This window comes from Staurois parvus, unplaced genomic scaffold (genome assembly GCF_062004578.1).
Source record: "Staurois parvus isolate SC_StPar_1 unplaced genomic scaffold, SC_StPar_1.0 ptg000004l, whole genome shotgun sequence".
Classification (NCBI taxonomy): Eukaryota; Metazoa; Chordata; class Amphibia; order Anura; family Ranidae; genus Staurois; species Staurois parvus.
Window position 1 is genome coordinate 6,395,496 of NW_028317800.1, and position 14,336 is coordinate 6,409,831.

General features: G+C 37.4%; 1 protein-coding gene across 3 annotated transcripts in view; it reads right to left on the bottom strand.

Annotated features, from left to right (window-relative positions):
- Positions 1-693: 693 nt before the first annotated feature.
- The window catches only part of ZNF608 (zinc finger protein 608), a 113,128-nt gene continuing 99,485 nt past the window's right edge, over positions 694-14,336 (bottom strand). The window contains exons 6-10 of one of the 3 annotated variants that reach the window (XM_089675711.1): positions 13,591-13,996; positions 11,082-11,257; positions 10,104-10,257; positions 9,011-9,092; positions 694-1,757 (exon numbers count right to left, since the gene is read on the bottom strand). In XM_089675711.1, the coding sequence (XP_089531837.1) occupies positions 1,751-1,757; positions 9,011-9,092; positions 10,104-10,257; positions 11,082-11,257; positions 13,591-13,996 (825 nt within the window). In that variant the 3' untranslated portion in view covers positions 694-1,750. Of the gene's footprint in view, positions 1,758-9,006; positions 9,093-10,103; positions 10,258-11,081; positions 11,258-13,590; positions 13,997-14,336 lie in introns of those variants that run through there. The other 2 variants (XM_089675877.1, XM_089675788.1) reach the window with 2 other exon arrangements.

The following is a 14,336-nucleotide window of genomic DNA, read 5'->3' on the forward strand; positions in this document are numbered from 1 at the left end:
GAACTGATCTACATATGCATCATAAACTGCATTCACAGGAGAACTGTGTTCTCCGAGAATGCCGGAGAACTGAGCAGCGATCTATTACCGCTGGTTCATAAACGGACACCATAATCATCAATTTAGAAAAGGACTTCTGACTTTCCTAATAAGAACATTTCTGCTGGCTCAGATTCTCAGAAAGTATTGAAGACAGTTGGTCAGCATAACAGACAGTCAACTTAATGTGTTTGTAAAGATTAAAAATGAACTGTTATTTGTTCTCTTTAGTCTGTTAAATAATCTTTTGAAATTGCTTGCTAAATCTGTTTGATAAGTGCAAAAAAAGAAATTTTGAACAGAAATGTATCCTGATCATGCTGCTTGTGTTATTACAAGGAGTCTAATCAGGTCTAGCTCACTTCCATAAACTATAACCCCCCCTCTCTGTTTATTGTGGAGATAAGAAGGGAGTTATTCTGTAGTTCAGAAAAATAGACAACTGGGCAGGTGGTGGTGTGTTGTCAGGCATTTCAAGTATCTCTAAAGGAATAAAACAAAGGGACATTGCATGTATTGTGGAATGTGCTACATGTCTTGTTTTGGGTGTTTTTTGCCCTGAAATACACTAACACATTTTCAGAAGGTGGTTAGCTAAAGCAGCAACTGTTTAATATAAGAAATTAAATAACAAAACTACAACGGACAACGCAATACAAAAACAACTTCTTTAATTCTGATTGCCAAATTATTTAAGGCAGGTATAAAAAGAAAGCGATCAATATACATTTTACATAAAATAAACTAGATTACAGCATAAAACAAGTAACCAGGCAATGGCATTATATTCTCTCTTCTAAAACTGGATAATTGTAAACATTAAAAAAAGACTGCAGGACTATTCAAGTAATAGAACAATCACAGATGTCTTGTGGTATGCAGGTCTTCAGGTTATTTGTCATTCAAGATTAAAAGAGACATTTTATTATTCACAGATGTTCATTATTTACTCAGATTTATACAGTATGTACAGCAGATTTACTTTTTTATCTTATACCATGGTACTGGCAAAACCATGCCTTCCATATGTACATTTTCACAATACACAATTACAATAAAACAATTATTACAGTAACATTTTACACTGATGCATCTTAACGGGAGCCACCAAAGAGACATCTACATTGTACCAAAGTGTCCTCATTTTACAGCCTGCCTTACAGCTTATGGCCAGTATGATTAGTTTCTGCAAATTTCAGGCACGTGAATACATAACATTATTTACATTATAGGGAAGAAAAATAATCAACAGCCATTTGTAGTAAACACTAGTCAACATGACAGTTACATTTTTTTTTCTTTTTAAATCGGGTAGTGTGCAGATTAGCAGCAGACTCCAATGAGTGTGTGAGCCTGGATATAGATACAAAAATGTAAAGAATATATATTTATTTATATATATATATATGTGTGTGCATGTTACTATACAAACAAAATGCTGTATACAGTGTATTTATATATATATATATATATATATATATATATATATATATAGTACTTGCACACAAACATCTAATTACAGGAACAGATTATTCCGCTATTAAAAAAAATAAAAATAAACAAGAATCTGGAATTTACAACAAAAAAATGAAATGACGTGTTTTGCCTCCCACTTAGGCATTCTTAGGTAAACACCATGGAACTGATGTCTGTAATTAATCACTCTCCCATGTGATCCAGTCACATGATTTAATGTACATTTTCTATGTATTCATTCCCTGAAAAAGAGAGAAAACAATTAACATTACTATTATTAGTTTTCTAATTAGGGGTCACATTTGTAGCATAAAAGTACACATTTGCTGCTCTTTAACTAAACTGCACTGTACAATGCACGCATCCTAATCATAATGACATTTTTACTTTATTATCACAGAAATATTATTGCCAGTATGCATTCATTTAATTAATACGGAGTGGATAATCAGATGGAAAATACTGTACATTTCTAACAGTCTCATGGGTGCCCCTTGCATTGTTTTCCAACAAGTTTGATTTCATGGTTGGAATAATTCCCATTATACATATAATGAAATGTAACCTTATGGGGTCTTGTAAACCCAAGTTGAATAGTGTACAGGTTTTACCAGCAAAAAGGAGTTTGAAAAATGCTCAATGATGACTTACAAGGTGATATTAAATATATAACCTTATATATTTGCACCATTTCATTCCTAAACTATGTTTTTTTAGATTCCATGTACAACAAACATTTATTGTGGGAGTGCTTTAGGTTATCTAAATACTCAGCCCTTTACTATTTTTATGATTTTATGTGCTGACAGCAATCCATACAAGAGTAAGCACAAAAATGTAATCATTCTGCAGATTAAATATCTTTTTGCTGGGTGATAGCTAAAAAGAGTGGGAAATTTGAGTGGAGAGTGAAAAACAGTTTTACTTTTGACTGCTGGTGATTGCTGGTACTTGTAGTTTATTTTCTTCTTTGGGTCTTGCGAAAAGCTTTTGCTTTTTTAAATTGCTTTTTCTGTCACTTTTTAAATAGCATTTTTCCCCTTCCTTTCCTTGCCTTCCTCTGATAATTAAGGGGAGGAGTTAATTGGTCACAGGGGCTACAGGTACTATATAAATTTCTGTAGAGCTCACTCTAAGCTTGCTCATACTTGAGCTTGCCTGTATTTTTCTGGACCTTTGATATAGTGGACATTTAATAAGTGGAGTTAAAAAACCAGAGTTGAAAACAGGAGATTTTAACAGGGGTCTACTGACCTGTAAGTGGCATCTGATATTTCCTATTAGTAATATTAATATTGTAACTGGGATAATGTGTGCAGGGTTGAAGGTTTTGTGCAGTGCACAGTGTGCCGCATGTATGCAACAAAGGAGCAACAGCTCCAGGATGGATACCGCTGCAACAGATGTGAGCGGGATACCCTTCTGGAAGCTCACGTTAGAGATCTGAAGGAGCAAGTTGCAATACTGGGCAGAACCGACAACCCTGAAAGGGGTCTTCTGCTCCCTGAGTAGGTAGCTAATGGGATTGATGTGAAGGGTGGAGGGGCTTATCAGGATTATCAGGTAGAAAGATGGGTTACTGTAATGAAAGGGAGTGGTAGGGGCTCACAGAAAAGGAAGGCTGGCCCTGGGTTTGTGCACCCAAACAGATTTGCCAAGTTAGGTGAAGATGTGGGGGTGGCAAGCTCAGGGGTGGCAGCCCTGGATGTCACTGCTATCCCTAACAGCTGGAAGGGCAGACCATCTGGGAGGGGTGGTGAGGGTAGTGCAGGTAGGCCTAGACAGTTGGTGGTAGTAGGGGATTCTATAATCAGAAGGACTGATAGAATTATTTGTCACCAGGATCCCCTCAACTGAATGGTTTGCTGTCTCCCTGGTGCCAGAGTTTGGCATGTGGTGGACCGGGTTGATAAATTACTGGGATGGACTGGGCATGACCCAGCTGTCTTGGTCCATATTGGAACCAATGACAGAATACATGGAAGATGGAGGCTCCTTAAGAATCAATTTAAGGAACTAGGCTGCAAGTTGAAGAGAAGGACCTCCAAGGTGATATTCTCTGAAATATTACCTGTGCCATGCGCAACTCAGGAAAGACAGGGGGAGATTAGAGAACCAAATGGATGGTTAAAGACCTGGTGTAAGAGGGAAGAATATGGGTTTCTAGAGCACTGGGCTGACTTTTCATTGGGGTGCACCCAATATGCAAGAGATGGTTTGCTCCTAAATGGAAGGGGGTCTGATGTGCTGGGGGAGAGGTTAATGGGGAGGTTGGAGGAGTATTTAAACTAGGATCGAGGAGGGAGGGAGAATTAGATTATAATGGGGTAGACAGATCAGACAGGTGTCAGTTCTTATTGGTAGGTGGAATGGAGAAAGATTGGGGGAGGGCTATGGCAGATGATAGGAAGGTTCCCTTGTTACAAACAATCATTGGAATTGGTACCATTTGTATGAAAATAAAAATATGCAAAATATGTGTGCACAAGGTGTCAATGAATTAAAGTGTTTGTTCACCAATGCCAGAAGTCTGCCATACAAAATAGGTGAGTTGGAAGCTTTGGTGCATGAACATAACTATGATTTAATTGGTATTGCTGAATCTTGGCTTCATTCTTCACATGACTGGGTCATTAATATTCCTGGCTATGTTCTCTTTCGAAGAGAAAGGGTAAAAAGCAAAGGTGGTGGTGTCTGTCTCTATGTGAGAAGTGATCTCAGAGCGAGTGTGAAAGAGGACCTAGTTGATGGAGAGTGGCTGAGGCTGAAGCATTATGGGTGGAACTGCATATGGGGGTGTGTACTACAAATGTAATCAGTGGAGTTTGTTATAGGCCTCCCAGTGTTCATGAGGAGATGGAGACTAAGCTCCTTGCACAGATTGAAAGGGCTTCAAGGGTTGGGACAGTGATAATAATGGGGGATTTTAACTACCCAGAAATTGACTGGAGTAATGGTACTGCAGGAACAGTTAAAGGGAAAAAATGTATAAACCTACTACAGGAGAATTTTATGGTACAGTTCACAGAGGCCCCAACTAGGAATGATGTTCTGCTAGACCTGGTAATCTCAAACCATGCAGAGCTTATTATGAATGGCCATATAAAAGAACATCTGGGTAGCAGTGACCATAACATGATTTCATTTATTGTTAACTGTAAACACCAAGCACATACGAGAAAAATAAAAACGCTCAATTTTAAAAGAGCTAATTTTCCAAGGCTGAGAGCTGTTCTCCAAGTCATAGACTGGGAGGGAATATTGGCATCAATGAACACAACACAGAAATGGGAGTTCTTTAAAAAGACAGTATGTGAACACACTGCAAAATATATTCCCATGGGCAACAAGTTTAAAAGGCTAAAAATCAAACCTATGTGGCTTACTGCCAAAGTTAAAAAAGCTATAGATAATAATAAAAGATCTTTTATTAAATATAAAAATGAAGGAATGCTATCATCCTTAAAACATTACAAAGAATATAACAGAATGTGCAAAAAGGAAATAAAGGCCTCAAAAAGAATGACATATTGCAAAAAGGTCAAACCCCCAAAAATTCTTCAAATATATTAATAGTAAAAAGGTCCAGTCCAAGCATGTAGGCCCTTTACAAAATAATCTAGAGTGGGTGACTGGGGACAAAGAGAAGGCAAATTTTTTAAATACCTTCTTCAGCTATGTATATACAAAGGAGCATGGGGGAGCTCTTGTCCATAATGGGCATGGTATTGACACAGCTCCAGATGATCCACATTGGCTCACAACTGATATGGTCCAGAAACATTTAGACAAAATAAAGGTGAATAAAGCACCTTGAATGCATGGCATACACCCACGAGTCCTTAAAGAATTGAGCTCTGTCATTTCAAAGCCATTGTTTCTAATTTTTAAGGACTCTTTAATGACTGGCATAGTACCACTGGATTGGTGTAAGGCCAATGTGGTGCCTATATTTAAAAAGGTATCAACATCTTTACCAAGTAATTTTAGACCTGTCGGTTTAACTTCTATAGTTGGGAAGATACTGGAGAGTTTAATAAAAGACCACATAGATGAGTTCTTGCTGGAAAGAAAATTATTTTAAGCAACAGACAGCATGGATTCATGAAAGACAGAAGTTGTCAAACAAATCTGATTTCTTTTTATGAGGAGGTGAGCAAACCTTTGGACAGAGGGGTGGCGGTGGACGTGATATACTTGGATTTTGCAAAAGCGTTTGACACAATTCTCCACACACAGCTAATGTGTAAGGTAAAGTATACAGGCTTGGAAAAATCTGTATGCAAAAGGATAAAAAACTGGCCAAAAGATCGTATTCAGAGAGTAGTGGTTAATGATTCACACTTTGAATAGTCTAGGGTTGTCAGTGGTGCACCCCAAGGTTCAGTGTTGGGACCCTTACGATTTAATATATTTATAAACAATATAGGGTCTGGGATTAAAAATACCTTTTCAGTCTTTGCAGATGACACCAAGCTGTGCAATAGAATAATGTCCTTACAGGATGTCTCCAACTTAAAAGCCGACCTCAATGCACTGTTTAATTGGGCAACTATGTGGCAAATGAGGTTTAATGTTGATGAATGTAAGGTTATGCACTTGGGGGCTAAGAATATGCATGCATCATACATACTAGGGGGGGTACAACTGGGGGAATCAATGGTGGAGAAGGATCTGGGAGTTCTGGTAGATCACAAGCTTAATAATGGCATGCAATCCCAAGCTGCGGTTTGTAAAGCGCGCAAAATCCTCTCTTGTATTAAAAGAGATATAGACTCCAGAGCGAGAGAGATATCATATTACCCCTGTACAAATCATTAGTAACACCTCATCTGGAATATGCAGTTCGGTTTTGGGCACCAATTCACAAAAAGAACATTGGAGAACTGGAGAAAGTACAGAGAAGGGCAACCAAACTGATAAGAGGCATGGAGGAGCTCAGCTATGAGGAAAGATTAGAGGAACTAAATTTATTCTCTCTTGAGAAGAGGAGATTAAGGGGGGGTGGTATGAGCAACTTGTATAAATACATCAGTGGTTCATATAGTGAACTCAGTGTAGAGTTATTCACCTTGAGGTCATCACAGAGGACAAGGGGGCTCTCTTTACCTTTGGAGGAAAAGAAATTCAATCTCTGAACACGGAAAGGTTTCTTCACAGTGAGAGCTGTGAAAATGTGGAATAAACTCCCTCAAGAGTTGGTTCTGGCCAGCTCAGTGGATTGCTTTAAAAAAGGCCTGGATTCTTTCTTGGATACACAGAATATAACTGGTTACTAACATTTATAGGTAAAGTTGATCCAGGGAATATCCGATTGCCTCTCGGGGGATCAGGAAGGAATTTTTTCCGCTGCAGGAGCAAATTGAATTATGCTTTGCTTGTTTTTTTGCCTTCCTCTGGATCAACTGTGGGTGTAGGATTATAACTTTTTTTTTGCTTTTTTAATGGTTGAACTGGATGGAGTATTGTCTTTTTTCAGCCAGACAAACTATGTAACTATGTAATTGTCACTTTCATATTATTCTAGGACTAAGCAGCACAAAAACGTTAAATTAAAATATTGTGCTTTTCTGCTATTAAAGCTAGGCATAGGGTGTCTATAAACTAAGATGGCATTAGCCCAATTCAGCTTTTATTGACTGGATTAGATGACAATCTCCTGCCTGTGAGTGGCCCCTGAGGCTGCTGACCACCACTTTATTACCTTCTGGAGGGTTGATGAACCCTTTTCTCTGGGGCACCATTTCTAATATGTGCTGTGTTTACAACCTGTGCATGGCACAATGTCTATGATCACAGTGACATAAGCATATATCACAGACACAATGAACAGAACCAATAAAAGTGCTTCTGTACTTTAACCAATCACACTGCATGTGTTTACTAACATTCAGCCCATTTACAATGAAGAAAGGGAAGGAAGAAGGATTGTAGGAATGGATTGGCAGCAGAAAATTTTAGGCTGGGGGGGCGAGGGGGGAGTTAAAGTGCCACTGACTACCAATGGTTCTTTTAAAGCCACTGCCTACCAAAGATGGGGAGGTGGTGGTTTTATAATTCCATGGACCACAAATGACTCAGAGGAGGAGGGGAATTTTGTTGCTACTACTTGGCCTCAGTTGATGACATTTAAAAGCTAATCACCCTTTATCCACCTTAATAACATCAGGTTTCTTAGTTTTCCAAAAAATGACAAAACACGAGATCTTGAGGTCCTTTTTGGGGGTGTTCACACTAGTGTTCTAGAATTTTATTTTTGTTTTTTTTTTAACAAATTGTAAGAAAAATTTATTTTTGTTTGGTTTTTATTCCTTGGTCTTTATTTCCTTTATATGATAAAACAATAACAAGGTGGTTAGAGAATACCACCAAAAGAAAGCATTAACTGTCTCAAAAATGTTGTGCAGTTAATTTGGGTACACTACTGCATGACTAAGTACTGTAAATGTCAGTGAAACTATCACAACATTGAAAACTTAAAAATGATCTGTTAGTGAACATTTATATACTGTACAGTCTAGTCAAGTGGTTAATATAGCCAGGGGCGGAATGACAACTCATGGGGTCCCCGGGCAATAAGAGATCATGGGGCCCCTGTGTCCTCACCCACACTCAAACCACACCCAAAAAAGCCTATGAAAGGTACCAGGGGAATCTCATGGGGCCCCCTACTGACCCTGGGCCCTTGGGCAGAGCCCGAGTACCCGAATGGTCAGTCCGCCCCTGAATATAGCTACCCCAATTGCCACTGTTTTTCCTGATTAGCTGGCAAAAGGCTCTACTTACAGCTCTGCTTCTTAATAATAATAGTAATAATAATATTGAAACTACTGGTAAGCCTAAGGTTACAAGTTAATACAGAATTCTTAAATACTTTGATGTGACCTTGCTGTGGGTGGTGGGATGATGCTTAAGTTTTGGAGTAACAACATAAGAAATACTTGAAGTGTACTGGCGACTTTGCTGGTGCCATTACACTAATATTTTACATTACCCCACACCCAGCCCCATGCAATTGCTATACTCACCTGTCCTCTATGCAGTGGGATATTCTGTCAAAATCTCCTGAGCCATGCCTATGGATTCACAGTAACCTTCCAATTAATCCTATGGAAACTGTGCTCCAGCATAGTACAAACACTTCATAGGATTGAATGGAGGGTTTCACTGGTTTATAAAGCTGTATTCAAGTGAACATTATTTTGTAAACCTATAGCATGTATTCTCTAATTCTTATCACTCTTCAGTTTAACATTTTAAACAAAAGTATCTCAACTTAAATGGCTTATGCAATTTTATTTTTGTTACTTTTATGGTTATAATACATGTATATACATACTGGAAACATGCCATGGCATGTTTTTTGGTTGCACTATAAAATATTTGGGCTCCATGGTGATTAAACTTTGCAATACTGAAAAGTTCCACTCAAATCTCCAAATGCATGTATAGATATTAATAGATACAATGCCATTAACTAAGATACTCTATTTACCTTCTTTGTGTAGGAAACATACCGGATGCAGATGCCTGAGCAGCCACCTGCTGAGTGGCAACAAGGGTAGCAGAGGTCAACCCTAGAGGAAAAGCCCCGTGTGAGTACATTCACTTGAATGCAGTGCACATGCATCACAAACTCTCTTCCCCTAACTTTTCACAAATAAGACAGTCGCACCATTACAAATATAAGACAATAAAGTTCAGTTTGGCTGGTGGACTGAGAAAAGAATTAACACAATCACTACACTTTCTATTATACAATCTTCACTCTCATACTACTTCCATAACATTATTATGTTTTTTTCTTAACCCCTGGAGTGGACTTATTCAGTATATTTATACAAATATTTTATCTTTCACAACTTGAAATGAATAATGAAACTGTATGCCTACAGATCAGACCATATTTCTCTGAAGTTAAACTGGTTTATTTTGAATATACAAAAATAACAGAAAATGCATGTAATCTAATCTGTTTTAGTTTAATGAAAATGGTAAGGTAGGAAAAGACGTTACACCCAATTGCACTGAACAAAGTCATCTAGATACAAAAAAGTGTAAATTAACAATATTTTATACTAGTTTGTGACCTTGCTAATTTGTCTACTATGCCACAATGTTCATTAAAGAACATGAAAGCTCATTCTGCACTGTTCAAAGTCTACAGTGCATATTTGCTAATTTGCTTTCATGGGTAGTATGTGTACAACATTGGTGGGATTCTTTGTGAACAAAGGAAGGCATAGCTAAATTGCATCCTAAAACAATAAATACCACACGCTCTTGATAATGTGATACAGATGCTGCTGGATGTCCCAAAGTCATTAAATGTGCAATTTACTTGGCTTGTGCACTGCTGCTGACATGCATACAAATTATTAGACTCTGTATATACTCTGCTTTTCTTTTGTGCCTAAAAATCTTTGGAATGCAACAAAGATCACAATAGTACTAGATACTGTACTTATCAAACAACGTGCTAAACTGGAAATAATACCAAGATCAGAAGCATCATAAAGTTAACAAGCCATAAAATAGAATTAATGATGGTAAAGGATCAAAAGATTTAAGAGAAAACAGGTACTAACCTTGAAATGGGTCATACTGTCCAGGTATGAGAGGATATCCCATCCCAACATGTGTGTGATGATGCGTGTGAAGATGCCGTTGACTAAAAGGTGAATGTCGCTCTCTCTCCCTTTCTGTTTCTCGTTCACGCTCAGTTGAAGCTTTTTCTGCCAGCTGTGTAGCAGACACAATGGATTATATAGTGTACATTTCCAATATACTTCCTGCATAGAGTCTAAAGATTTAGAATACTAACTAAACACAACACAGATGCTAACACAAGACTATAAAAATAATTATGCACAGTAGTTATCTATATTCAGACAGTGTGTTCACTGCTATTCCTGATCAGAAATCCAAAATGGTGTGTGGTTTTAAAAAGTATGTTGTGGTAGACAGACAGAGTATCATGAATTTATCATAATTATACCACTGTAAAAAAATAAGTTGTGCCATATAGTATTTACAAAAAACTGAATGTTTAAACTCTTTTTCAACAACATACAGTATATTGAACATTTATTTTAAAAAATTCCAAAAATGTGATATAAAAATTAAATGATGTGAACAAAATTCAAGTGTTTATTACAGGTTTATGTAATAGAGGTTAATAATTTTAAAGTGAACCTGTTTTTTTTCCAAGCTATAGATTCACTTTAATATTGGCCACATAAGCAGCTTTTATATAACTTTGCTCTTTTACACTTACAATATATTTAATCCAGAATGAAAACAAAACTGGGAATGGCAGGTATCTGAGAGCATGTAACAGATTCTATTACCGCCCTTGTGAAATCACTGGAGCTTGGCAAATGGCCCTTTAGCAGCTATCTCTGTCACAAGGATAACTTCTCATTTCTGGCAGTTAAATGAAGTGGCAAAGTAGCCTTTGTAATAATAATGAGCACAGAGCAAAGATTCAAATTAAAATTGTTTTAAAGAAAACATTTAAACAAATAGAAATGGTGGTGGAGTTACAAAAAACACAGAACACTTACAGCAGGAGACTTGGTGCGGTACTGATTGGCATGCTGCTGCAGCAAGTCTAATGCTTTTGAATCAGATGATGGTTTTGAGCTCATACTAGGACTGGTGCTGGCTTTCTCAGATTCCTCTCTTCCTGACACTTTTCCATAAACTGAGTAGTGAGGAAAGCCTGGAGAAAGATAAGCCCCTATGACAAATAGAAACAAATGTTTTTACTATGGTTGAGATTTAATTTGCTTTTAAATATTTATTATAGATACTTATATAGCGCCGTCAATTTACGCAGCGCTTTTAATATATATTGTACATTCACATCAGTCTCTAACCCTCAAGGGGTGTACAATCTAAAGTCTATATCTTACATTCATACACATACTAAGGACAATTTAGACAGGATCCAATTAACCTACCAGCATGTCTTTGGAGTAAATATTATAATATTGATTTTTACCAGAAAGTACAATGTTTGTTCTAACACCTTGAAGGAGTCCATACAGCTGCATAATTATGTATAGAATGTTGGCTTAATTGTCAAGCACTAGAATGCTTTAAGCATTTTTAGACTCTGTAGTGATTTGGGAAACATGGTATATTTCTTTGACTTTATAGATTCTATAGGAAAGAATGTTAAAAGCCAGCGATTTTAACAGACTGTGCTGTGTGTAAACCCTAAGCAATACTCTGAAGTGGTCATCAAAGCGTTCTTAAAGCAAAAACAGAGGATGCGTTGTTTATAGCACAGCTTAAGGGGGCCCCTTACATTGCCCAATTTCAGCATTGTCTGGTTGGACTAGGCAAGAATTTTGCTTTGCAGAGCTTCTTAAGAAAACAATAACAAGTCATAACAACCAATATTAAACACCTGTTCTCACACACAACGATTTTTCAACTTGCTGACATGTCTCTGCTTAACTTGCATTAATCCTTTCCTTTTCAATTAGGAAAAGAGAAAGAAGATGTAAATCAGGTATTTGCTTTCTTTGTTCATCAGCAAGGATTCAAAATGCATCACAACAGGTCCAAGATGGGGAAGATATCTTGCCATTTTGTTTTCATATACAACGAGACATTAGTCTATCTGGTATCCCAAGAGTAAACCAGACCAAAGATGTTAGGGGGTTTATTTACTAAAGCTGGAGAGTCCAAAATCAGACTCCCTTCTGCATAGAAACCAATCAGCTTCTAACCTCAGCTTGTTCAATGAAGCTTTGGCAATGAAACCTGGAAGCTGATTGGTTTCTATGCAGAAGGGAGTCTGATTTGGGACTCTCCAGCTTTAGTAAGTAAACCCCTAGATGTCAGTGAAATTATGCAACAAAATCTCTAGTATATTTAAATTGGAACTAAACTTTGTTATATTCACCTCCTCTCCAGGGATGGAACATCCCCAAGCTCCCTCACTGGCATCTTCTCCCTGGCTTGTTCCAGGTTTGGGGTTTTTGATAATCTCCATTGGCTGGATTAAGATTAATTTTAAACTGGTCATAGACAGTTTGAATCTTGGCCAGTTCAGCAGAGACTATGAGATTTGATCCATGCATGGGCAGGTTGATTGTATCCAAGTCGATCCAGTGATTTGGGTACAACCAGCATGTTGGATTTCTAGCATGACAGCATTGACAGCAGCTAAAGCTGCTAGCAATAATCACTGTGTTCTCCCTGCAGGGACAGTCCCCGACCTTCCTGCTGGGAGAACACAATAGCTACACCGGAGGGGGGGGTGCATGATAGAACATTGCATTATCTTTGGCCTGCCTTACTCCCAAGTAAGTGCACAAGACTTTATTTGTACTGCTATTAAGGCATGCCATGAATGTACATTGGGCTGCACATGCAAATCTAAGTGCACATTCCAAAGCATTTAGCAAGAAAGAAGGTAAGAAGTCCTTTTGTGGTAGACAAGTAAAGGATTGATTTACAAAAGGTAAATAGGCTGTTCACTTGAAAGAGAAGCTGCACTTTGCAAGGGAATATACCCCAGAGTTTAGGTAATGCAGGGAAGCGTTGTTGACCATCCAATCACGTGCAAGCAAATATAATATTTAATTTTGCTTGCATATAATTGGGCATTTTTAAAGGTCTAGGGTAAATTCGCTTGTAAAATGCAACATCCCTTGCAAAGTGAACAGCCTATTTGCCTATAGTAAATCAACCTCTATGTCTCTTCTGCAATAAAAATGCTTCCTGCTCAAAAGTTTTTCAATTCAGGGCTAAGTTCAACTGTATGCAATGCTCTAACGTGAGCACTGCTGCTGATATCTGATACTGAGAAACAGTATCAGACCAAAACAACACTATAAATAAATAAATATAAATACTGTTTAATAATAATAATAATAATAATAACAACATTCAACTGACTAATAAAATACACACATACAATAAAGTAACTGCTCACTTTTGAAGAATTTAAAAGGTGTGCCTTTTTTAAAAAAAACCCTAGGATAACAAATTCCCCTTTTTCCCACGGATGCCTGAAAATGTAAAAAAAATTGTATTATTTAAATGTATCTTATTTACCTGGATAACTATGCATCAAAACTGGAGACACTGCTCGATATGCTGGATGATTGGGATCATACATCTGTGTATATGGGTAGGCATGCAAATACTGAATATATGATTGATGTTGGCTCATAGGTGAGGAAACAGCAACTCTTGCATTTCTTGAATCTTTCCAGTTTACAGGAGTCTTCCTGTCCTCATTCTTACTCTTGCTTTCTTCTCCTAACAGAGATTCTGGGCGCTTGACCTCTTTGATCTCTTCTTTTGTGACTGGTAATGTCACTGGTAACACACTCTCTTTAGAAGGAGTTTTCTGCAAATGTTCTTCCTTTATCTTCTTGTCTCTCTCTATTTCTTCAGATTTTTGCTGTTCTAGGTACTTAGACTGGTAAATATAGTGGTGCCATCTTGAGTCAGCATCCTTAATAGAGGAACATTTCATTCAGTTAAACCACATATTAATTGTCAGAAGACTAAATGTACAAGTATGTGAGCTCTATAGCTATTTAAAATCTTCATGTAATTTTTCATTGAAATGAAATGGTTACTTATATATAACAAAAAACCTTTTTACTGGTTGATTGTAATTTATAAAATCCCCACTCTCAATTTACTTAAAGTGTCCATGTTTAAAATAAATGCACTCCGTAAAACAGCAATTATTACTTTCCTTTCCAGAGGGCAGCAAATTAAAACTTTGCCCTCTATAAGAGCTATGATCACTGCTGGTATCCAACACTTGTCAGATACCTGGTCCACCA